Source organism: Takifugu rubripes, chromosome 19 (genome assembly GCF_901000725.2).
Source record: "Takifugu rubripes chromosome 19, fTakRub1.2, whole genome shotgun sequence".
NCBI classification, from domain to species: domain Eukaryota; kingdom Metazoa; phylum Chordata; class Actinopteri; order Tetraodontiformes; family Tetraodontidae; genus Takifugu; species Takifugu rubripes.
Window position 1 is genome coordinate 5,062,099 of NC_042303.1, and position 25,461 is coordinate 5,087,559.

General features: G+C 40.7%; 1 protein-coding gene across 10 annotated transcripts in view; it reads left to right on the forward strand.

Annotated features, from left to right (window-relative positions):
- The window catches only part of nav1b (neuron navigator 1b), a 49,663-nt gene that overhangs the window by 20,523 nt on the left and 3,679 nt on the right, over window positions 1-25,461 (forward strand). For 3 of the 10 annotated variants that reach the window (XM_029825967.1, XM_029825975.1, XM_029825976.1), the window contains 27 exons: window positions 921-1,071; window positions 1,901-2,192; window positions 3,723-4,476; window positions 4,673-5,065; window positions 5,655-5,696; window positions 5,782-5,942; window positions 6,475-6,648; window positions 6,985-7,037; window positions 7,823-7,846; window positions 8,119-8,196; window positions 8,691-8,699; window positions 9,448-9,531; window positions 12,612-12,723; window positions 12,834-12,955; window positions 13,175-13,183; window positions 13,805-13,983; window positions 14,121-14,274; window positions 14,509-14,698; window positions 15,720-15,817; window positions 15,910-16,005; window positions 16,191-16,359; window positions 16,773-17,008; window positions 17,107-17,261; window positions 17,362-17,433; window positions 17,609-17,805; window positions 17,941-18,059; window positions 25,198-25,395. In XM_029825967.1, the coding sequence (XP_029681827.1) occupies window positions 921-1,071; window positions 1,901-2,192; window positions 3,723-4,476; window positions 4,673-5,065; window positions 5,655-5,696; window positions 5,782-5,942; window positions 6,475-6,648; window positions 6,985-7,037; window positions 7,823-7,846; window positions 8,119-8,196; window positions 8,691-8,699; window positions 9,448-9,531; window positions 12,612-12,723; window positions 12,834-12,955; window positions 13,175-13,183; window positions 13,805-13,983; window positions 14,121-14,274; window positions 14,509-14,698; window positions 15,720-15,817; window positions 15,910-16,005; window positions 16,191-16,359; window positions 16,773-17,008; window positions 17,107-17,261; window positions 17,362-17,433; window positions 17,609-17,805; window positions 17,941-18,059; window positions 25,198-25,395 (4,321 nt within the window). The remainder of the gene's footprint in view (window positions 1-920; window positions 1,072-1,900; window positions 2,193-3,722; window positions 4,477-4,672; window positions 5,066-5,654; window positions 5,697-5,781; window positions 5,943-6,474; window positions 6,649-6,984; window positions 7,038-7,822; window positions 7,847-8,118; window positions 8,197-8,690; window positions 8,700-9,447; window positions 9,532-12,611; window positions 12,724-12,833; window positions 12,956-13,174; window positions 13,184-13,804; window positions 13,984-14,120; window positions 14,275-14,508; window positions 14,699-15,719; window positions 15,818-15,909; window positions 16,006-16,190; window positions 16,360-16,772; window positions 17,009-17,106; window positions 17,262-17,361; window positions 17,434-17,608; window positions 17,806-17,940; window positions 18,060-25,197; window positions 25,396-25,461) is intronic. The other 7 variants (XM_029825972.1, XM_029825973.1, XM_029825968.1 and 4 more) reach the window with 7 other exon arrangements.

Consider the following 25,461-nt stretch of genomic DNA (forward strand, 5'->3'; position numbering starts at 1 on the left):
GGAGAGCGGCTGAGCTTGTGGTCAAAACAGAAGACAGAGGTAATTTACCGGGAGTCAGGCAGAACGGGCAGGTCGTACACAGGCAGGTAAACGCTGGAAAGTCTTGCATTACAGAGAACAATCTGGCACCGAGTGAGTGTGAGGCTAGAGAATATATACTGGTAGGTGAGCTGATTGATGAGTGAGAGCAGGTGTGTGATCAGTGACTGAGAGTGGGTGTGGTGATCAGAGGGTGTGGTGTGAGCAGGGCAGTGGAAAAGTACTGAGTCCATGGGCTGGAGCAGAGTGTGACAATGCTACACAGTAATGTACTTAAATATGAATGAATTCAATGCTCATTATGCATAGTGAGCAGTTTCTGACACAGGTCTTCATTATTGGAAGAAGAAAAAGGTCGGGAAAGGTTTTACAGTCTGTCATTCTCCAAATCCTCCTCTGATCTGCCAATAACTGCGCTTTTTATTCAGTATGATATTTCATCATATATAAAGTTTCCTTTCAAAGCTACATTTAAAGTTTAGAGTGTTTTAAGTTGTTCAGAAATTTTGTGGGAAGAGTTTGTAAGAAGTTTTGATTATGCAAATATTACAAATGTTTTTGAACAAGTGTACTGTGGTACAAGTTCTTAGTAATAGCCTTGTTCATTGGGTGCAACATCAATTTGGATTATCATGCATGTGATGTATTGTTGTGTTGTTTGATTTTAATCAAATCAGCTGCATCCATGTACTTGCTACATCCAAATGACCCTGCTTAAGTGCTTAAATTAGTATGTGGTCACCTCTAGGGAAAGTTTACAGATTATGACTGCCAGATTTTCCTTTTTTCAAACAGATTTCTACAATATTTCATATGGTGTTGTCATTCTGTCACAGTTCTGTTTGCAGCACACTTATGGTAAATGTGTTCATCTGTTTCAGCTGGGATGATAGCAGCTCCATTAGCAGTGGCCTCAGTGAGGGTGACGGCGAATGTTCTGAGAACCTTAGCTCGGAGGAGTTCAACGCAAGCTCCTCACTCAATTCTCTCCCAAGCACTCCCTTAGGATCCAGACGTAGCTCTTCTGTAATGGTGAGCTGCAAATTTGTAATGACAAAGCTAATGATAGAGTCATTCTGAAGTTGTAAGTCAGGCCTTTACCTAAAACATTTTCATGAATTTGGTGTACTTCTTATTGTGAGTCAAAACTGAGTCCAAGACTACAGTAATACACATCATACTCATATTTGTCATTAAAGTAAAAATAAAATGACTCAGTGCCAGAGAGAACTCCCACTATATTTTTTTATCAAAAAAAAAATTGAGACATAAATTTCCCTTGTTACAGTGAGATGATCAGTTTAAGTTTGTCTCAGTTTAAATTTATGACATACATAATTTAATATAATTTTTGGTGAGTTATCAGTATAATAATTAAGAAACAAACAATTTCATTCTTTTTATTAACATCTGAAATTACTTAGTTCATCTTCAATGGCTTATTTTAGATATATTTCATTATAACTTCACAGGGCAAATATGTTTATTTATTTGGATATTTCTAGAAGTCACAGTTCAATTCAACATGGTGCCATTAATTGAGCCGTATTTCGAGAAAGGTCATGATCCATTTTGTTCTCATTCTCCCCTGAAGACAAGGTCTTATTTTCTGTAACATTTAAGCTGACTTCTGGCCATTACAGTTGTTCAATGTAAAAAAAAAACACACAAAAAAACAAACAACTTTTTCTTATACTTGATTAAGTTCTCTGTCAAATCCATAGAAACAGATTTTTCAAAAATACATTATTTTTATCCACATTGTTATTTTAAGCACCCTGAAATGTATATGAGTTAGGGTTCCATAGATAACATGCCACTGATGACATTTCTCCTCACTGTGTCCAATACCTTCATACAGCTCCGCACTGATGCAGAGAAGCACTCCCTGGTAGAAAGTGGACTTTCTTGGTACAGTGAAGATAGCAAAAAACTCAGTAGCAGCAGCTATGACACGGGGAGTCTCAAGACAGAGGCCCAGAGCAAGTGGAGAAAGAAGACCTTGAGCCTTAACAAAGAATCAGGGGTAAAAGGAAATCTGAGAAAACCTCTGAGCTTGAGTCAGCCAGGAAGTTTTAGAAAGGGTCGCCACCCTCCTGTAGGGGTGACGTGCCCTATTACCCACACATCTCAGAGTACATTAAAGGTTGCCGGTAAGAATCAAGGGTTTTTCATTGCATCTCTATTCTTTCTCAGCCTCTGGGCACTGCAGTGTGGACACATCTGTTTATTCAGTTTTTGTGTAACAGTATGGATATGATTACTTTCACTGATGCTAGGAGCAGGATGCTTGAATTACTCTAAGAACACAATGAAAATGCATTTATCTATTTATAAGTTAATTTGTGCATGTTGAATACAGAGTTTTACTTGCTTCACACATTTTTGAAGTACAGTGATCCCTCGTTTATCGCGGGAGTTGCGTTCCAAAAATAACACGCGAAAAGTGAAATCCGTGAAGTAGTCAGCTTTATTTTTTTTAATTATTTTACAATGCAATACTGAACTATAGAATGAAACCAAAAATCAAAACCTGTTTTAAAGCCCAAAATTTGTTTAAAACAATAATTTTAATACAGTAATACAAGGTTGGAAACATTGTCACTCGCGTATTTCACAGTCACAGTGCCTCTTCGTCCTGACTCCGCTCCACTGTAGCGTCTGTTTCTACTGAAGGCGCAGGAGTCTTTCTCCGAGAGAAGAACATTGTTATGGGTAGTTGTTGGCGCTCTTTCTTTTTCTGAGCAAGAAGATTTTTATAAACGGATATGCCACCTTCGATTATATTTGAGAACTGCAATGAACGACTCGCAAAAAAAATCCGTGAAGCAGCGAAGCCGTGAAAGATGAAACGCGATATAGCGAGGGATCACTGTACCGTATTTTCACGACCATAAGGCGCACTGTATTAAAAGGCGCAGTCTCAGTTATGGGTGCTATATCTGTGCTGAAAACATACATAAGGCGCACCGTATTATTAGGCGCATGCTAAAACATACAGTAAAAAAATGACAACGGAAGTAAAACGGAAGTAACACTGTTTTCTCCACTGATCATTGACTCATTTAAATTAAAATATCTTGCAGCTGCTCGATTGCCATTTTCAGCCGCATATTCGATGGCCTGCAGTTCATAGTAAGCAAGGGGGTCCTTACGCATAGGTGTGCCGCTAATTGATGGGTGGAGCGTTTACCGTAGTGCACCCACCAAAGGCACACAGCAGATTTTGGAACTCAGTCCACACACAAGGGGCACCATATTATAAGGCGCACCGTCTAACCCTAACACTGAGATTTTGTTTTAGGTGTGCCTTATAGTCGTGAAAATACGGTACATTTTGATTCGTACAATGGCAAATTCATATTCGTACCACAGCACATGAAACCCTGTTACTTACTGCAAAGACACAATGCCCAGTGTCTTCAGTAACATTACTTTTTAATTCCCAGGAAAACATTCCATTATTAAATAATGCTTTCTATTTTAAGTATATCTTGGTCTATCACTTTAAATTTCACTGACTTTAAAAATAAGCAATATAGATCTCTGGCCACAGTTTTGTAAAGGAAAACCAAAAAGAAATGGGAAAAATACTTTAAAGGTTACACATTGGCTAAAAGATTTAAAGACATTAACTGAATGAATAACATATTTTCATTTTTAACCTTATGTTTTTTCAATAGCATCTAAAATTGAGAGACCAATGGATAAATCCAAGACTGTTGTCAAGATGCCTGGTCTGCAACGATCTCAGTCTGATGCTGGCAAGGATCATCATGCAGACCATCACAAGCCCCCATCAGGTTTTGTTAAACCTAATGCTGGAGCCTCATTTGGCTATAAGAAACAACCAACAGCCACTGTTCTTGCTACTTTATTGACAGCAGGGGGTGCAAACACCTCTAGTGACTCAGCTACTGTGGGGAAATCTCCCAAGCCCTCTGTCATCCCAGTAAAGCCTTTGGGAGGAGTGGTGCAATCAGGTCGGAAGAACAGTTTTGATGCCAGTAGTGAGCAGAACTTCCTGGGGCCAAATGCTCGAAACAGTATCCAGTACCGCAGCCTGCCCCGACCAGCCAAATCAAGCACACTCAGTGTGATTGGTCGCACAGCACCCCGACCAGCCAGTGGTACTATTGACTCCAGACTGTTAAGTTTGAAACCTATGGCCATTGCCTCAGTAGGGCCCAGGTTTAAAGAGTCTGGGAGCTGCACCAGTAAGACAGTGATTCGAACAATCTCAGGTCCAGTGAACCAGACCGATAGAGAAAAGGAGAAAGAGCGAGCCAAAGCCAAGGCTGTAGGTGCTGATGTGGACTGTGGTTCTCTAAAGGGAGAGGAGAATCAGCCTGTAGGAGAACCTCTGGTTAAACTGCATGGGCTAAGACTGACCAGCAGCAGCAAATACCCTGAAGTGTCATCCTCCACCACACCAAGGTCATTGAATTGTTTCTTTAATTGAATGTTTCAGTGACATTAAAAAATCCACAGCAGATTATGACATTAATAATTCAATGCTTCAAAGTGATAACTTGTAATTGCATACAAAATTGTAGATTATCTACTCCTGAAGCGATGGCTGTTTTATTAAATGTTTTGTTTTTAATCATTTGTTTTCATTTCTGATATCTAGACTGCTTCAAAAGTCTCTGGATCATACTCCCAGCCTAGTTCACCTGGACAAAGTAAACTCTAACAGTTTAGATTCCTGCATCACCATCCAGGACCTCCCACCCAAAGTTCCTCCATATTCAAAGCTGCAAGACCTGGCTGGTTCACACAATTCCACTCACCTCACCCCCAGCCAAGCGCCTGTGCTTCACATCGATTCCCCCACCACCTACACCACTGACAACTCACCTCTGATGTACCCCAAAATCTCTGGCATGCATTACAGTATGGAGTCCCTTTCTCTGCAGATGAGCCTGCCCCCCAGATTTGTCAAAGCTGAGATGCATGACAGTGAAGAGAGGGGAACAGGAACATGGGGAGCTGCAAGCAAGACATCTTATAAACAGATACATGGGTATATATGTACAATATACTTGTTTTATAATATAGTTGGAGTAAAACTAGGTTTATAATCATACTATTTTTGGTTCCATTACCAGATCAGAAACTCTGACATTGCATTTCAAAAGTTTAGCTAATCTGATTTCATCATAGTCATGGTTCATTAAAGGTGCGGTACAATGGCAAGGATATTGATTTTCTTTATAGGTATCTCTATGACCCCGTGATTCCAAAATTAATGCTAGCATGACATATTGGCTAATTAGTGCACACAACATCATACCTTCATTTTTGTTCCATCTTTCAGTCTTCAAAAGTGTTATTTTTATTAGAGAACAATAGTAGCAGTTAAACTAAACAATCTAAAGCCACCACTCCAAAATTAAAGTGGATGTATGATTGATTGGTAGCAGTTTCTTATCCTCCATCTAACTGTTAAGTAGCATAAGGTCAGTGGTTTGCTGGCGTGATAGTGATATAATGATGCTATGTATTATTTAACTCTTTTGTAGAGTAATGATATGTATACACTATAAATAGCATGGCTATTTCTTTTTAGAGAAAACATAAGTATTGAAAATGACTTCACTTTTTTTTTACAGCTTGCAGGCAGACAGGAATACCTTGCCAAAGAAAGGCCTAGAGTATGTCATAACAGTAGCTGTAAATATTTGTTTAAAAACTTCATAGATGCTTCTTTTATTCTTAAAATCATCTCTCTTTTCTTAGACAATATGGCTCAAGTCTTTCAGAGACTGAAGGAAGCAAACCAGGCAGACGCCACTCCCACACCGTAGTGAGCATGACAGAGAGTGATAGCCCCCCACAGCTGCCTTCTCCCACACATTCTCTCCACCCCTCCTCCAACAAGGCTCCTCTTACAAATGTTGGTGAGTGCTTGTTTCATATGGCAGCTAAGTTCTAAAGACACTCTGAGTTTCAGCTTTGAAACTCAACTGGGTATCTGTGTAATCTATCCATGTGTATGTTGATTGTAGGTGACAGCATTGTTAATCTATTTTATCCACAACTAAGGAATGTTGTCATCAGTAAATCCTCTAGTAATGTCTAAAGTGATTGGTGAAGTGCAATGCAAGGTATGACTGGGAATATTTCTGCCATGCCATTTTAGCAGGCAAATTGTACTTTTTGACCATATAACAAAGGAAAAAACTGCTGTTGAATATATTATGTATACACTCATGTGATGGTGAAAGTGCTTGTGCACAGATTTCTGCCAGGCTCTGTTTATATCTTTAACTGTTGTAAACCTCCAGTGTTGGTTTTTACTCAGTCATCAGAAGGATGCTATACCTACAGAGTAGACTGAACTGTGTGTGTGTGTGAGAGAGAGCATGTTCCTCTGCAGCTTATTGGTTATGCCAATCCCTGTTTTTCCCAATATCACTTTCTACTTTATAGTTGTCCCAATTTCTAGCAGCACCCCAAGGATATTGCGCTCCAATAGTATTGGACCCCCTACTGAGTCTGCCTGTAATCTTTACGGGTCCTCACATTTAGACAGCAGTATGACCATGGTTGACCAGCCAAAAAGCATGATGCGATGTGGGTCTTTTCGTGAGCAAGGCGATGATGGTAAGTCAGCCTGGCAGGGGAGATACACAAGATGGTCTGAGATTTAAACAGAGCTGTCCCCTTGTGCAGCAAGAAAACTACTGGGCATATCAGTACTAAGTGTTGAAAGTAAAGTGTAGTGCTGTCTTCAGTTTAGATAAATATGCAGTTATGTACTTAAAGACACCAATGTGAACTAAAAAACAAATTGAGTTTTTGCTCTGTGTCAGTAATTACCTTTTTATTGAATAGGAAATACTGTCACCAGTCTTTTTAATTGACTATTATTCTTGTGAAAATTGAAATACAAGCAAGGGACTTTTAACACTAGGGTATATGTATTTGTGTTTCTTTCAGTACATGGATCTGTGCTCTCTTTGGCATCTAATGCTTCATCCAACTATTCCACAGTAAGACCTTTATTCACATTTTGTTTTTCTGTGTGAAATTTATTTGATAGTTACTCTAAGTCATGTTGTTGCTGCCATCCTTCCTGCATATTAGATTGTGGAAAGGCAAATCAATCCCAGATGTTTTTACCCTGTACCATGGCACACAGTAATGAATGATGCACAAAAGACAAAAATCACCTGCTGTATTGGTTGTCCTTGTTTACTAATCAATACTTCCAACAGGATCGAACTGACAGCCAAGTAAATCATATAATGTATTTTCTGCCAACACTGAATAGCTCTTAAAATTGTCATGTATGTCCTTTTTACTTTGGTTTATTTTAGATTTACTCTGAAAAAAATACTAATGGTCTCTTCAACACTGAGCAGTAGGAAGAGTAAAATTAGAGCAGTGGAAGAGTTTGGTATGGAAGAGACTTAATCAACTTGGATCATTAATGTTTATCATTGTCAAGTTGAGAGACCTTCACTTTGCTAGCTGTATGGCTAGGTTGTCCCAGAATAGGAAGTTTTCTATTCTTCATTTTTTGCTAATACATTTTCACATGTTCAAAAAAGAAATTTAAGAAATTCAGTTAATAAAGGCAGACATGAAGTGATTCATGTATAATATTAAAGCATGGCTTGGTGGGGTAGGTTTCTATTTGTACCTGTTTTTTATTCGTCTTAATTCATCACTTTATCCCTAACATGGCTTTGTATAATATATTTACTTCACCTAAAGCAAAAACTCTTCTTTATCCCCATTTATTGTTTATTTGTTTCCCCCATGCCCTCTTAAGAATGAGGACAGGATACAAGCAGAGGTAAGGCCAATGAGTCATGGGTTATGGGTTTTGACAAAGCCTTTTATAATGGGTACCTATCAGACTTTTGGTTCCATGATGTGTCTTTTCTCCACTCCTCATTAGAGAAGGATGTTTTGGCACATTTAAGATACATTTTCCGTAATTACATGAATTCTCATTGCATGATACAGCAGTATTTCCTGTCATTAAAGAGTGTGTGTTTATTATTAGTCAGTTATTTGTAGTGCAACAACTATCTTTTTTTTTTTTTTTTAATAATCTGACCATAGCAAATCCACAAGTTGAGGCGAGAACTGGAGTCTTCCCAAGAAAAGGTTGCCAACTTGACCTTGCAGCTGTCTGCTAATGTAAATATAATTTTTCTTTCTTGTGAAGCAGATACAGATATATCGCATATCTCTGCGCAGTTTGCAAGGAAACAGACACTGTATATCTAATATGTTAATGTAACTAACACTTACAAAGTTAGAAATGTTGATGTTGAGGAAAACTTGTCCACATCAAAGGTAAATGTGTCCACATCAAAGCTTTGCCTACTATCAGTCGCATCTCTCTAGTGTTTGTTAAAACTGTGTTACATGGATGTTTCCACATGCATAATCTGGCATCTTTCCATAATACCACCGAACCACTGCAGGTTTTGTACTTCTCTCCTTAACTTAACTGTTTGACTGCATAAAATTTCTATTTGTGAGAATTTTTACCCTTGAAGATTAATCCTTTGCATTATGATGCTGTCCTTTTCTTTTCTTCATGTACTTGGGTGATATGTTGTGGACTCACTGCCCTTCCTGCTCCATTCCTCTGTCCCTCATCTGCCGCTTGGTGCTGTGTTTTACAGCAAGGCCAGGTTTGTTGGACTATTGTGATCCGCACGATTCAAGGTGGACATCAAATTTACGGGTTGTTGACATTTCTATTAGTCTTGCTGCAGCTGACCTTGTTTTTAAAATTAATTCCTTGTCAAAAATACAAAACTGTTCACCTATCAATCAGGAAGCTTATGTATTACGTGTCATTCAATACGTGTCAAAGATCCACAACATTATTTTAATAATGGGTCCATTGTGCATTTAAATTTATACCTTTAAATATAAACAAACATACTGAAATGGCTGAGCATACTGCTGAGCGGCCAGTGAATTAACTCCATTACAGCTAATTCAAAGAGTATTGGGTACTCTTTTATTTTTAAATATTACAAATGAAAAACACAAAACTGCACAAAATTAAGGAAGGGAATGTAGCAACAGGAAGGCTGAGGAAGATCGCACCAGAAATATTCAAACAGGACTTATGGGTCATCACACGGGAGTAAAGTGAAAAATGCATGAAGTTGAGACATTTTGTCCTGCTGCAGCATATTCCTGCTCCTGTCACTGCCATTTCCCTAAAATCCTCTTTCATTTCTGATGTCATCCAATGCTGTCCTCTACTTTATCCCCTACGCATCCTCTCCTAGCAGATGAAGAAAGTAATTTGCTTGATGTGCTGGGAGTGTTTATGGCTGTAGGCAGATGTGATGCAGTGGAAACTCATACAGTACTTGTCTGCTCTCTGACACCCCTCCATACATTACTCTGGTTCTCTCTCTAAAGGCTAATCTAGTTGCAGCATTTGAGCAGAGTCTGTCCCTGATGACTGAACGCCTTCAGACTCTTTCAGTGTCCTCAGAGCAAAAGGTACAATTTAATATTTTACATACTAATGGGAATTAAGTGCCGAAAAATGTTTTTTATTATAAAATTTTGTTTTCATCCTTTATCCATAGTTGCTGTGTCAAAGCACAACTGCACAACTTTTTCCAGACCACTATACCCCTTTTGGGGTCCCGGGGAGATGCTGGAGCCTATCCCAGCGGCATGGGTGAAGGCAGGGTACACCCCTGAATAAATCGCAAACTCATTACGGGGCACTATGTGAGCATTCGGGGGTTCAGTACCTTGCTCAAGGGTACCTCGGTAGTACTCTGAAGGTACTCTGGCACCTCCCCCTGCTACCTGAACACCTTCCATGTTTTTTCCACACTGAGGCTTGAACCAAGAACCCTTCCACTTCTCAGACCAGTCCCCTATGACTGGCCTTCTACTATCCATTGTTATTGTTTTTGTTGTTGCTCTTATTCCTCCTTCCTTTGTGAGAGGTGTTTCATTGGAAGATGGAGAGCGTGAGCTCATGTAAAAATGTTTATTTCTATTTGTTATTTTTGAGTTGATTTTGTTGGGCCTGATTGTAAGTTTTGGTGTAGGATTTTCCCTTTTGGTTTGGTGTGTGGGAGTGCATGTGTGGTGGCCAGGTGTGTGTGGCCATCATGGCACCCAACTGCAGCTTTAGTGCAGCTGGATTGGGCTCAGTACTCAGTGTGGAGGAGGTGGCTCTGGATATGGGGAAATAATTGTATTCAGCTCCATAAAGTCTTCCGCTCGCATTATCAGGGTGGTGGTACTGTTCTGGAGAAGGAGGAGCAAGTGAACATGTTGGTGGAAATGGGGATCTCTTTGAATGGGCTGTTTGTTCAGGTGGCTCAGCTGACGTAGCCGGCAGCGAAGATCACTCTCTATAATGTGCCTCCATTTATTAGTGATGAGTTTCTGATGAGAAAACTGTGCCAACATGGAAAAGTGGTGTCCCCCATTAAGAAGATCCTATCATTGTGGTTCACAGCAGGCAGGTCCACATGATCCTGAACAAGTCTGATGAGTTTAATTACAGCTTCATCATGCAAGTGCACGATTTTGACTATACTACATGTTCTGTTGTAAAATTGTTCAACTGAGGTGAGGATATACATCTAGCCAGGGCTTATCCTAACAATCTGTTCGCCAGCCGCCCCTCTGGTCCCACATCTTATTCTGACTGCAAGGCATTGGTGGTTCTGTGCAGCGGGGATTGGGGGGGGGCTGGATCAGACAGAGTGGAGATGGAGCCACAGGTGTAAGAAAACTGAATGAGTGTGAGAGTAAGACTGAGGTGTGTAGAGAGAGATTTTGGAGATTGTTGTTAGGTGTTGTGCAAGGTGATTTGGGTGATACTGGTGAAGTGGGCAAAACAGGTGAGGTGACAGGTAATGTGGGCAGGGTGATGGGTGAGACTGATTAGTTGACAGGTAGATAGGTGAGGTGATTGGTGAAACAGGTGAATTAGGCAAAACAGGTGAGGTTACAGGTGAAACAGGTGAAGTAATGGGTCATTCAGATGAACTAGGTGCGGTGACAGGTGAGCTGGGTGAAGGTGGTGTTGTGCTGTCTGAATAATGGCCTGCTTCTACGAAGCAGAGAAGTAATCGCAGAAATGTATTGTAGGATTTGGTGCTGTAGACACCAGTAATGATGAATCGTATGTCTGACTGTAGCGAGATGTCACACACACAAATATCAAACAGTCAAGAAATTAAATTGTACCCTGAAAAAATGTACCAATTGTTACTGCAGCAGATCAAATGCATGAAGATCCTTGATCTGGAATAGCATTTTCCTGATAAGCTCCTTTTTTATCATTCGCAAGACATGTTACAAAACACAGAGAAACAGATCTCACTGACCAAGAGATTTTTTGAAGGAAATAAATGTTCAAAATAAGGAAACAGCTCACGATATAATGATGAGCCCAGTCATTTTGTTTGTTTTGTTTTGTTTTACTGTTTTTATAGGATTTTTTTTAGCTTGTCTCTCGCTATGGATTAATTTAGAGTGGGAATGTTAAATGTAAACGGAGGTAGATAGGCAAGGAAAGGGCACTAGTGTTCACCACGGCATGAAGTGGGAGAAAGAGTGGGAAGGGCAGATAACTTTGAGTTTCAACACTGCCCTCAGTGGTGGAGTGGGCTTCCTCTTCTCCATCCTGGAGGTGGGGCAAGGGTATGATGAAGGGTAAGTGTCTGCTGGCTAAGGCATGCTTCCAGAACCACATCTGTTTATTTTTTAGCAACATTTATGCTCCCATCAACAGCACAGAAAGAGCTTTCTAGATAATTGAATTGCTGTGGTTCAGAGATGTCTGTGTAGATTCTCAATCATCCAGGTCATTGTATCCAAGGTAGTTTTCTATGTCAACTGGACTGGGTTTCTTGTGGTTCAGAGCAGTTTCTTTTCCTGGGTGGGTATAACTGTACAGAATCTTTTTAAGAATGTAATCATGCAGAGCCTGATCCAGCATCTCAACACAGTCTGAAGTAGCTGGTCTATTCTCATGGCCTGGTGGATGTGTGGAGGAGGATGCACACAAAGTGTAAACAGTACACATGGTGCCACTTGACTAAAAATGTAATCAATGTAATCAAAGGAAAAGCTCTGACTCTCTCTTCTGGTTGCTAATAGAGGGTGAGGGTGGAATAGGCTCAGTGAGAGGTAGTATATACCCTTGAGCAAGCTACTGAGCCCACAAAAGATCCTGTAGGGCACTGCAATGAACTTGCGACTCCTTCGGGGGTATATCCTGCCTTCGGCAATATGTGCACCTTCCCTGTGACCCCAAAAGGGATTAAGTGGTCAAGACCACAAGACTTTGTCTGCATTGAATACAGTTTGTGATGTTATCTTTAATGTTTCAAATATATGGTCAATAACATTAAATAAGGGTCATATAATTTAATAGAGATTGTACTTCAAAGGTTTTTGTCGTGGGATGTTCATGTTCCCATCAATGCTTCAGCACATCATTTAACCCTTGTTGAAAATCAATATATGTTGTCTATGGCCCTCACTAGAGAACCAGCTTGGTTCAAATTTCTACCAATAACATTCCTTTTTCTCCTCCTCTTGAGGACTCAGAGCTGACTGAACTCAAGGGCACCATTGACATTTTGAAGGTCAAAAATACAGAGGCACAAGAAATTATTCAAGGGGCATTTAGTAATCCAGCCATAACACCTAAAGGTATAGAATATGCTGCAGTTCCACACATTGATTGGATATGTTAGTGCCCAGCAAGTGAAAATGTAAATAGTAACTATATTGACTTTCTTTTCTTTTCTTTTAATGAACAGAAATGCCAATAAATTGGCAAAACTCCTCTGAAAGCATCCTGAAGCTGCCTACAAACAACAGCAAAACTGAGATAAGTAGTCTCAAAGAACTGGAGGCCAAAAGGAAAAAGAAGAAGAGTTGGGTAAGGACATACTGATTTAATGCTGCTGACCATATGAGAAATTTGAGTTTTTGATTTTAAGTAGTGGTAGAATGTGAACTATGTCAGCAGTATATAATCTGAACTAATTTTTAGTTTTTCTCCCAAATGTATGGCCCTCCTCCATTCTTAATCCCAGCCTGTCTTTAAGTGCAGTTCTGTTCTCTCCCTCATGCTGCCCTGCTTTTTGTTTTATTTTAGGTCTTTGAGGTGAGTGATATTCTTATGGTAGAGATTCAAACGCGCCTCCCTTTTTAGGTCATTTTCTATTGCCCAAATCTTAGTAAATTACATTTAGTGAATCATGTCCAAATGACACTATTGTATGTAAATAAAGGCCTCATATTATTTCCAACCTTGTCTTGTCTTCTTAACTGCTTTATCCCTTTCGGGGGTCACGAGGGGTGAAAGCAGGGTCCACAGCTGGATGAGTCACTAATTAATTGCAGGGCCCTATTTGAGCATTTGTTACCTTGCTCAACAGTGCTTCTGGCACCTTCCCCTACTACCAGAATGCATTCCATGTTTTGCCTGCACTGCGGCTCAAACTGAGCACCCTCTGCTTCTTAACCCAATTCCTAACAGACTGAGCTACTGCCACCAAACCAATTTAGTGCAATATATTTGAGGTCTCATTTGGACTATATTTTTGTCTGTCAGTATATTCATTCATGTGATTCTTTGCAAAAATGTTACTTTGTCTCGCTAAAGAAAATATTTCTTATCCACTTTTTGCTGCTATAGTTATTTTTCTGATCAACTGTGTATTAAAAAGTTGCAACTGAACAGTAAGGATATTGTTAATGAGCTGATTTTTTTTTCCCTGCCCAGCTCCGCAGTTCATTCAACAAGGCCTTCAATAAAAAGGGTTCAAAGTCGACTGGTCCATATGCTGACATAGAGGAAATTGCCACACCAGAATGCTCTGCACCTTCTTCCCCTAAAGTCTACAATATTGGGGGAAAACCAGTTCAATCAATTAAAAGGTCGACCTCTGCATCATCATCAGGGTAATTCTTTTTTCAAAATACACTCTTAAATTTACGAAAAAACACAGCATATATTCTGTGCCTTATGTAGTGCGCCATATGTTGATATTTAATCTTATGGATGTTATAGATTTTTTTTTAAATTTCCTTACCTACAGACAGAGTGAAGTTAAAGTAGCAGATGATAAGGTTGTGTCAGAACTGCGTACAGAGCTCTGGGAGAAGGAATTGAAATTGACAGATATCCGTCTAGAGGCTCTTGGCTCTGCCCATCACTTGGAACAGCTGCAGGACGCCATGAACAACATGCAGGTATGTTCTTATTGCTGACACTCTAGTCTTCTATTCAATTTGTCAAGTTATCTTCTTTTACTGATAAAAACTATGAGTCAGGCTTATTATGTCAAAGATGCAAGGAGTAAACAAGTCTGTGATATTGGAAACCCATTTTTTTTAATAAAAACTCTTACTACAAAATACAGATTATTTTGAATATGAGAAATACATATTATGAAAATTCATTCGTATATATATTTTAACCTCTAGAGGACAATAGAGAACCTGAAAGCTGAGAATGACCAGCTGAAAGTAGGCAGTCTTTCCCCATGTCCATCTACTGGACCCTCCAGCTCTGTCTCCCAGTCTTCAGGTCTCACTGCCCTGGGGAGTTCTTCACCTCAACAGTCATTGGCAGAACAGATGCCTAAAAGCTACAGCAGAGGGCTGAGTGAGTCAGGTACAGTTCTCACTCTCTTAAATATTAAGTTTAAATTACTGATACTGTAAATATACAGTGTGTTTAACGAACTGGGTCATGTTTTGTTATGTTTGTTATTAGTGAACAAAATAGGCACAGATTCATCACTGTTTGTTTTAAATACTGTTATTTGCTGTAGAGTTAATGAAATGTGACGTTAAAGTGCTGGGTTTTCCTGCGTGTCTCTGAACACATCAGGTGAGTGCAATCAACCAATCAACCAATCAATCAATCAATTTTTATTTATATAGCGTCTTTTACAATCAAAATTGTTTCTAGGTGATTTACAGAATCCCTGGGCCTAACCCCAAACAAGCAACAGTGGCAAGGAAAAACTCCCCTTTAACAGGAAGAAATCTTGAGCAGGACCAGGCTCATGTAGGGAAACTCTCCTGCTGATGGCCGGTTGGGTAGAGCGAGGGGGGAGGACAGGTAGAGGAGAGGAGAGGAGAGGAGAGGAGAGGAGAGGAGAGGAGATGAGATGTTAACCTAAGGATTAGACGATCCCCTAAGTATGATAATTTGTCTGTCTATATAGTAACTGGGACTACAGAATTAATGATAATAAGCTTTTTCAAAGAGGTAGGTTTTAAGCCTAATTTTGAAAGTAGAGTTTGAGTCAGCCTCCCGTACCTGGACAGTGAGCTGGTTCCACAGCAGGGGGGCCTGGTAGCTAAATGCTCGGCCCCCCATTCTACTCCTAGAGAATCTGGGGACCACCACAAGTAGACCAGCATTCTGAGAAGTGCCCCCGTGTGTAATGTTCAGGAAAAAGAGTGCTGGAGGCACATATGCGGTGAGGAAGTATTATTCTATGATGCTTTTGTTGTTTTAGCTTTAGGTTATGGCCCACAGTACAGTGGCTTCTGTATACAGTAGACACACACACAAACACACATGTACCAGTTATTCTCATTCTAGTTATTTATTTTTATTTTTTAAAATCTTTTTTTTGCATCTTATCTGCTTTTGTCATTTTTTTGTTTTTACTTCTGATTAGATGGCCACTCTCTGGATTCTCTCAGTCTGTGTGCTCATGGGGATGATTGCCGTGTGAGAGTTGTTGTTATTTTGGCAGATTTACACGTCTTTAGAGATGTAAGTATGTGGCTTGCCAAATGTCCTCTTCAGAGTAATTAAACACAATTTAAATTCTTGCATGACACATTTGTCACACTGTGTGCCACCAGGAGGTTAAACAGCAAGAATTGTTTATTGGCACTGTCCGGGTGAATAGCAGAATGGACTGGGTCATCCTGGATTCAGCTGTCAGCCAGGCTTTCAAGGTGACCAAATATATTGATGATGCAAATAAAGTCATTATTCAGTGTGGCATAAATTTGAAATTAAAGCATTTTTTAAAGAAATACTATATGCATTTGAATTTTTAATTAATTATGTATTCTTACTGATGTCACTTAAGGGGTATGGCTCTTTATACTGCCACTACCAAATTTTGTTTTCATTACAGGTGTACATAGCCAAGGTTGACCCAACCTCCAGTTTGGGTCTGTCCACAGACTCTATATTCAGTTACAGTATGGGCCACATTAAAAGAGTTTTGGGTGGAGAAGCACCAGAGACTTTGCCATCTCACTGCATGTCCCAGGACTCCACTGGCATCACTCTAGCTCTGAAAGGTCTGCCCAAATGTCTGAGTGTTGCATTGACTGTTCTTGCTTTTAAACAAAACAGAAATCTGCAGTAAGCCTATTTTATAAATTGTCATGTAAAAGGTAATTATGGAGAGATAGTATTATTGGCTGGTTATTGACCTCCTCCCTGCTTAGGTATGTTGGAATGTAGTGAGTGACATGCAAGGAAGGCTGGTAAAGCAGTGGTAGTCCAGACAGGACTCTGTGTAACATGATCCCAGAGTAGCCAGGTCCAGCTGGCTTTATATAGCAAGGCGCATGGGTCCTTGTGGGTGATACATGAGAATCCAACAGGATTGTCAGAGGGTGGTTGGAAACAAGCTACCTTAGATTTCTTGATGATACTTTGAGCAATATAACAATTTGTTTATGTCTTTACTATTCTCTAATATATTCAGGTTTAAAGGAAAAATGTGTTGATAGCCTGGTGTTTGAGACACTCATTCCGAAACCTATGATGCAACACTACATCAGTCTGCTACTTAAACACCGACGTCTTGTCCTCTCTGGGCCGAGCGGGACGGGTAAGAGCTACCTCGCTTCCCGACTGGCTGAATATCTGGTGGACCGTAGTGCCCGTGAGGTGACCACTGGCATTGCAGTCACTTTTAACATGCATCGCCAATCCTGCAAGGTGATACAAAAGTGATGTCCTTGGTGAATTATAGTATTTGTTCATTCCCTTCTTTTTTGGTTATTGTCACTCTGTAGAATTTTCTTTCTTGTTCTCAGGATCTGCAGCTTTATCTATCTAACCTGGCTAATCAGATTGATAGAGAATCCAGCATGTCAGAGAGTCCGCTCGTTGTTATTCTGGATGACATTCACGACCCAGCATCCATCAGCGAGCTTGTCAATGGGGCTCTTACTTGCAAATATCACAAATGGTACACTGGCTGAGAAAATGTTGGATTTTTTTTTGGCATTAATAAATGTTTATTTCAAATTCAGTAAACTGCTGTTTGTCTTTGCTGTTTTTGTCCACAGTCCATACATTATTGGAACCAGTAATCAGCCAATAAAGATGACAGCAAACCACGGACTCCATCTCAGCTTCCGGTTTGTTTCAGAATTGTTTGTCTTTTCTATTCCTGTAATATTTTTACATGCATTCCTTGGATCATGACAACTTCCATCATAACACCTTGTATCATATTATCCATCTTGATTTCAGTCTGTTTTTTAAAATCCATATTATTTTAAATGTTTAAGAGCAACATATTTTCATTATCAGGATGGTGACTTTCTCCAATAATGTGGAACCAGCCAATGGCTTCCTGGTGCGCTATTTGCACAGGAAGTTGATGGAATCAGAGCATGAAAGCAGCTTGACCAATGATGACCTGATAAGGGTGTTGGACTGGGTGCCCAAACTGTGGTATCATCTGCATACTTTCCTGGAGAAGCATAGCACGTCTGACTTCCTCATCGGTATAAAACCCACAGGCCCGGAAACTGGCCCACTAATGTTAAACCAATTAACCAAACCAGTCAAGAGAGAAGACTTTCAATGAGACAAAGTAATTTTACACATATCCTTTATATCTCATCCCCTCTGTCTATCAGGACCTTGCTTTTTCTTGTCCTGTCCCATCACAGTGGATGAATTTCGATCTTGGTTTATTGACCTGTGGAACTACTCTATCATTCCTTACTTGCAGGAGGGGGCCAAGGATGGCATCAAGGTGAGTAACTGAGAAACAAATCAAATGTACATTTAAAAAACAAATTAACAAAATCGGATAAGCTTTTAAAAATGATGGAACAAATGTATTAGTCCAAGAACACTATTACCAACTCTAAAATAAACTAATAGGACAAATTTGATGGACATGAATGACTTAAAGTAATCATATTTGTGCTGTTGCGAGTAATTTTGCCACCAAAGAAAAAGCTTCCGCAGATTGATTTTTTTCTGTTCTTTATTCAAAGACTTACATCCAAAACAGATGTGTATTACAACATGGTATTATTAATTATCATTGCTAATCTGTAACATCCTTCATAAAGACATTAATTATGTAAAATACTGTAATATAAACAAAAAACCACAGGACGTGTAAACCGATGATTGGAATGTCTTTTTTCAATCAATCAATCTTTATTTATATAGCGTCTTATACAATCAAAATTGTTTCAAGGCGCTTTCCAGAATCCCAGGGCCTGACCCCAGACAAGCAACAGTGGCAAGGAAAAACTCCCCTTTAACAGGAAGAAACCTTGAGCAGTACCAGGCTCATGTAGGGGGACCCTCCTGCTGATGGCCGGCTGGGTAAAGAGAGAGGAGAAGGGGGAGGACAGGTAGAGGATAGGATAGGTAGGAGAGGAGAGGGGTAGAGGAGAGGAGAAGTAGAGTGGAAGGGAGGTAGAGGAGAGGAGAAGGAGGAGGAGGGGAAAGAGGAGAGGAAAGAAGAGGAGAGGGAGAGGAAAAGGAGAAGGAGGGGGAGAGGAGAGGAGAGGAGGGGAGAGGAGAGGGAGAGGGAGAGGAGAGGCACAGAGCACAGAAACACACACAAAAAATATGATGCACAATCACTTCAGCGGGGCCGGAGGTCATTATGCAGCTCTGAGGGCGGCGATACCTGTAAATAAATAGAGGGGGGGGGGGGGGGGGAAGCAGAAAAACTACACAAGAATCAGCATAACTAGTCTGCTTGATGAGGAGAGGAAAGGAGAGGAAAGAGAGAGGAAACCATGACCCAGTGGAGTGACAGAGGCCTGTCAGGTGATCATGTTTCCGGACCCCGGCAGCCTTGGCCTATAACAGAATAACTAAGATGTGACCTAACGATTAGACGACCCCCTAAGTATGATAATTTGTCTGTCTATGATAGAAACTGGAACTACTGAATTAGTAACAATAAGCTTTTTCAAAGAGGTAGGTTTTGAGTCTGATCTTAAAAGTAGCGATGGAGTCAGCCTCCCGTACCTGGACAGGGAGATGGTTCCATAGCAGGGGGGCCTGGTAGCTAAATGCTCGGCCCCCCATTCTACTCCTGGAAACTCTGGGAACCACAAGTAGACCAGCATTCTGAGAGCGGAGCGGTCTATTGGGCTGGTAAGGTATCACTAGCTCCTCCAGGTAGGATGGAGCTAGGCCTCTGAGGACCTTGTAGGTCAAAAGAAGGGTTTTAAAAGTTATTCTAAATTTAACGGGCAGCCAATGAAGCGACGCCAGTACAGGAGTAATGTGATCTCTTTTGTCAATACCTGTCAGAACTCTGGCTGCAGCATTTTGGATCAACTGGAGGCTTCTTAAAGAGTTGTTTGGACACCCTGATAATAAGGAGTTACAGTAGTCCAGCCTGGAAGTAACAAATGCATGGACTAACTTTTCAGCATCATGCCACGTCAGCAGTTTCCTGATCTTTGTGATGTTCCTCAAGTGAAAAAAGGCACTTCTAGAGACTAATTTAATGTGTGAGTTGAAGGAGAGATTTTGATCAAAAGTTACTCCTAGATTCCTCACAGAGAGACTAGATGTTAATGAGATACCATCTAGAGTGATCATGTGATCTAATCTATCCCTGAGAGGTTCAGGACCAAACACCATGACCTCAGTTTTTCCTGGGTTAAGGAGGAGGAAATTTGAAGACATCCAGGACTTTATGTCTTTAAGACAGGTCTGGAGCTTCACTAACTTCTCTGTCTCCTCGGGTTTCATGGATAAATAGAGCTGAGTGTCATCAGCATAACAATGAAAATTTATCCCATGCTGCCGAATAATGTTCCCTAAGGGAAGCATGTACAATGTGAAGAGGATTGGTCCGAGTACAGAACCTTGAGGAACTCCATGGCTAACCCTACTGTATGAGGAGGGAACACCATGGACATGGGCAAACTGGTATCTATCAGATAAGTATGATCTAAACCAGTCTAGTGCTGTCCCTTTAATCCCAATCACATGTTCCAGTCTCTGTAACAGGATGCTGTGATCAACTGTATCAAAAGCAGCACTGAGGTCCAGCAGAACCAGCATAGAGACCAGTCCATGATCGGAAGCTATGAGAAGATCATTAGTGACTTTAAGAAGTGCTGTTTCTGTGCTGTGGTGAGCTCTAAAGCCTGACTGAAACATCTCAAACAGGCTGTTCCTCTGCAGGTGCTCCAGTAACTGAGTCACCACCACCTTCTCTAGAACTTTAGAGATAAAAGGAAGGTTGGATATTGGCCTATAATTTGCTAAGACATCGGGATCCAGTGATGGTTTTTTAAGCAACGGCTTAATCACTGCCACCTTGTAGGACCGGGGTACATAACCTGACACTAAAGAACCATTGATCTGGTCCAGGATAGAACTGCCTATCAATGGTAAAACATCCTTCAACAGGTGTGTTGGGATGGGATCTAAAAGACACGTGGTGGTCTTGGATTTCTGAATTAGCGATGACGCCTCAGAAAAAAATATATAGGGCTGAAGGAGCTTAAGGGCTCGTTGGAGACCCTGTATGTTCCCACAGTCGGCACATCTGGTGATGGTCCAGTTGTTGGGATGGCCTGGTTAGCTTTCTCTCTGATAGCTAGAACTTTATCAGTGAAGAAGCTCATGAAGTCTTCACCACTAAGGGAAGAAGGGATACGTGGATCTAAAACACTGTGACTCTTGGTTAATTTGGCCACAGTGCTGAAAAGAAACCTGGGGTTGTTCTTATTTTCCTCAATCAAAGAAGAAAAATAAGCTGTTCTAGCCTTGCGAAGGGCCTTTTTGTAAACTAATAGACAGTCTTTCCAGGCTACATGGTAGCTGTCTATTTTACAAGAATGCCACTTCCTTTCCAGTCTTCGCACTTTCTGCTTGAGGGTCCTGATATGTGAATTATACCAGGGGGCACACCTCCTCTGATTTACTATTTTCTTTTTCAGGGGGGCAACAGAATCAAGCGTGATTCTCAGTGAGGTTGCTGCACCTTCAGCAATAGAGTCAACCTCAGCAGGGCTAAGATTATAATGATTGATCCCTGGGGAAACACACGGTGGTCCTGGGATCAGCACAGGGATCACTTCCTTAAACTTAGCTACAGCATTACCTGAAAGACATCTGCTATAGTAAGACTGAGCTCTGAGCATAGAAGAATCCTTAATCATAAATGTAAAAGTGATCAAAGAATGGTCTGACAGGACTGGGTTTTGAGGGAACACTGACACATGTTCTACCTCAACACCATAAGTCAGAACTAGATCTAGGGTGTGGTTAAAGCTGTGAGTTGGTTGGTTTATCTGCTGGAGGAAACCAACTGACTCAAGTAATGAAATGAAGCCATTTCTAAAGCTGTCATTTATAACGTCCATATGGATATTAAAGTCTCCAATGATAATGACTTTTTCCGTTCTAAGGACCAAGTCAGATAAGAAATCAGAGAACTCAGATAGGAACTCTGAATGTGGCCCAGCAGGGGGCCGATATACAACTACAAACAGAAGTGGCTTTTCTGTCCTCCAGTTCAGATGAGTGATGCCAAGAGTCAGGCTTTCAAATGAACTGAAGCTATGTTTTGGTCTGGGATTAATTAATAACTTGGAGTGATAGATTGCTGCCACTCCCCCTCCTCGACCAGTAACACGTGGAATATGATAATTAAGATGGGTAGGAGGAGTAGATTCATTTAAGCTCACATACTCCTCCTGAAGCCAGGTCTCAGTAAGACAAAATAAATCAATGTGATGATCCGCTATCAGGTCGTGCACTAACAGGGATTTACACAAAAGAGATCTAATATTTAACAGTCCACACTTAACTGTGATATTAGTTTCTGCAACTTGTGCTTCAGTATTAATTTTAATAAGATTTTGGTGACTGACCGCTCCCCCACTCTGTGCTTGGTGAACTTTTAACCGTGGAACAGAGACTACCTCTATAGTGTTAAATATGTTATTGTTGGTGGGTGAGGGTTCTAAGGAAGCAGCAGAGAGGTGTGTAAGACTACAACTCTGCATCCTGGTCTGGACCCTGGATTGTCAGGTCACTTTGGGTCTAATAAAATTAGCCAGATTACTAGAAATGAGAGAAGCACCATCTCGCGTGGGATGGACACCGTCTCTCCTAATCAGACCAAGTTAATTTTGGTGACCTCCGACTGACGAAGCCGGGTGTCGTTGGCTCCGACGTGAATAATAACTTTACCAAATTTACGATTACGTCTCGCCAGCAGCCATAAATTTGCTTCTATGTCGCCCGCTCTGGCCCCCGGAATGCACCTAACTATGGTCGCTGGAGTCGGCTTCACGTGGCGCAAAACAGAGTCGCCAATTACCAGGGTCGGTTTCTCAGCGGGTGTGTCGCCGAGTGGGGAAAAGCGGTTAGCCACGGGAAGCGGTTGGTGGTGCACCGCGGGCCTTTGTTTTGGGCTACGCTTCCTACGAACCGTCACCCAGCCGCCCTGGCTAGCCGGCTGCTCGGCTGCTGCCGGGGGACCGCTAGCTGTAGCTACGCTAGGCGGCTCCGCAGCAGCTAGCTTACCCTGGCTACATGACGCAACTCCAGCTAACTCCAAACTGCGGAACCGCGTCTCAAGCACACTAAGTCTTGCCTCCATAGCCATAAATAAACTACACTTTCTGCACCTATTCCCTTCACTAAGGGAGGCAGAGGAGTAACTAAACATTTCGCACTCTGAACAGACAAAGACACCGGGTGAAACAGACGGTGAGGCCATGCTAACGCTAGTGATCGGCGAAGCCCTGTATTTGTTTAATATGGGTTGTTTCTCACTGTTGATATCGGGTGACTAGAATGTCTCAAGTGTTCAAAATTTTAAGTAAAGTGAATACAACACACCAAGTGTTCAATATTAAGTGAATACAACACACCAAGTGTTCAATATTAAGTGAATACAACACACCAAGTGTTCAATATTAAGTGAATACGGCACCCCGTGCACAATGCAACCAACGAACGATAGAGGAGACAGGAAGTGACGCAATACTCACGCAACCAATCAGGTACAAAGGAAGCCCATTATTTTGTCCATTATTTTATATAGTAAATGTTATCAAGATGATATTAGTTTTTTATTTGTTCATCCATACTGCCCCAAAATTGTCCATAAAAATCCATCAATGCATCTGGAAAGAGCCAAACTGAATGGTTTTAGTTGATCCTTTTCCACTATCGGCTCTATACAGTTCGACTCGAGATGGACCATTGTGGCCCTTTACACTATGTTACCACTTTGATCCAGGCGGGATTCATAACAAGGCAGTCAGAAAATGTTGTGATGCCATTAGCATGTAAACAGTTAATCTCTGATAAGTTTTTGGTTTGTCCTGTTGGTTCTTTTCTTGCCAGAGTCTTAACACAAAAGACAGAAATCATGACACAATAAATTCTTTATTACAGGTCAAAAAACATTCAATTCATCATTTGTCACAACATGAGGGTTTTTTCTTCTGCACCAGCCTGCACCAAAAGGCTAAATGCTGGGTCACTTCCGGGCACCTGTTTCTTTTATCCAATTTTGTTGACTTCTTTTTAAATGTAAATTAGGATTTGAGCAGTGGACAAGGTCCAGTGAGGACCCTATTGTTATGTTTACAGTCCGAGCCACAGACCACAGAGGACAATCAGGACCCCATTATAACTGTAGTTATTTATGCTTCCTGCCTAATGATCAAATTTTGCCATGGCATGAAAACACAAAAATCTACTCACAGTTCTGGAGAAATATTTGATCATTTGATCAAAATGGCAGGAAAGCTCTCCTTAGAAATTTTATTTTGCTAAGAATGAATAGAATGACATTGAATGACATAGTCATTGTAATCATTGTTCTGAAAACAAAAGGAAGTTGGTCAATTTTTGGGCCATTCCTGTCTGTGTTTAACCTTTTTCACTTGGTATTGGCGAAGGATCTTAGCCTAGGGATGTTTCGATAACACTGAGAATAGGCACACATCAACTAGACAAAATGGGCATCTTCATTTGTCAGAAACTATCAAATGGCAAAAAATGTGTGGTGAAAGACAGAAAAGCAGAACGAAATAACAAAGACCAAAAACAGAAAGCCAAAGACAGAAAGAAATAACAAAAGAAAGAAAAAACAAAGATAAAATAATTTTTAAAAAAAGGATTCATACTTAGTATTTCAACTTACTCACAAAGAAATGATTCTACCTTAACTAGCAGTTAAAGACAGGAAGAGCTCGAACCAAATTGTAGGAATCTGTTCTACAATCAGCGTTGAAAAGCCACAAGTGCCCGTGTTGTTTTGAGTGTACACACAGAGGACATGTTTTATGTTATAGATTGCTTAACATTTAATGCTAGCCCACTAGCTGCCTTGACCCAAATTAGGGAACAGTGATCATTCGCCCGTGTCTGAAGACATGTTTCCATTCAGGAAATCCATACAGTTTGGCCCTTTTGTCAATAACTTTTGGAGTCATTAAAACACAGACACAATTCATCTGAGAATTTATAACTATATTGGGTTGGATCGGCCCCATTACTACTTTTTACATCTGCCAACTTACACTAGTTTTATTATGTGCTTTAAATTATTACCCTTTATCAACATTTGTGGCACAAACCTAAGTGTTTGGTGGTAAAGTTAGCACCATTTGCTGGATGTAACTTGATAGTGGAAAGATTGTTTTCAGTAGTCCTGAACACTCCTGTTGCGGCACCTCTGGAGACCCCCCAGTTTAAAACCCACAGCCATAGAGTGTTTATAAAGAATCTGTTATCTTAATCATAGGAAATTCAACAACCAAAAATAAAATACTTATTGGAAAGGTCAAAATTATATGGGTGTCAAAAAAAGTCAAAAAATATTTACCATAATACCAGGGGAGTCTACTTATTATTGATGTGTTATGATACTTCAGGTTCATGGGCAGAAGGCAGGATGGGAGGACCCAGTGGAGTGGGTAAGGGGCACACTTCCTTGGCCATCTGCCCAGCAGGACCAGGCCAAGTTGTTCCACCTGCCTCCACCAAGCATTGATTCCAGCAGCCCTGGACAGTCCCTAGAGGAAAAAACGCACAAGGAAACTCCACCGAGTTCCATGGAATCTGATCCACTAGTGAGATTGATCATTTTCTTATAATTTTGAGTAAATGCTCAATTGAAAAGTTGATTATTACTGATC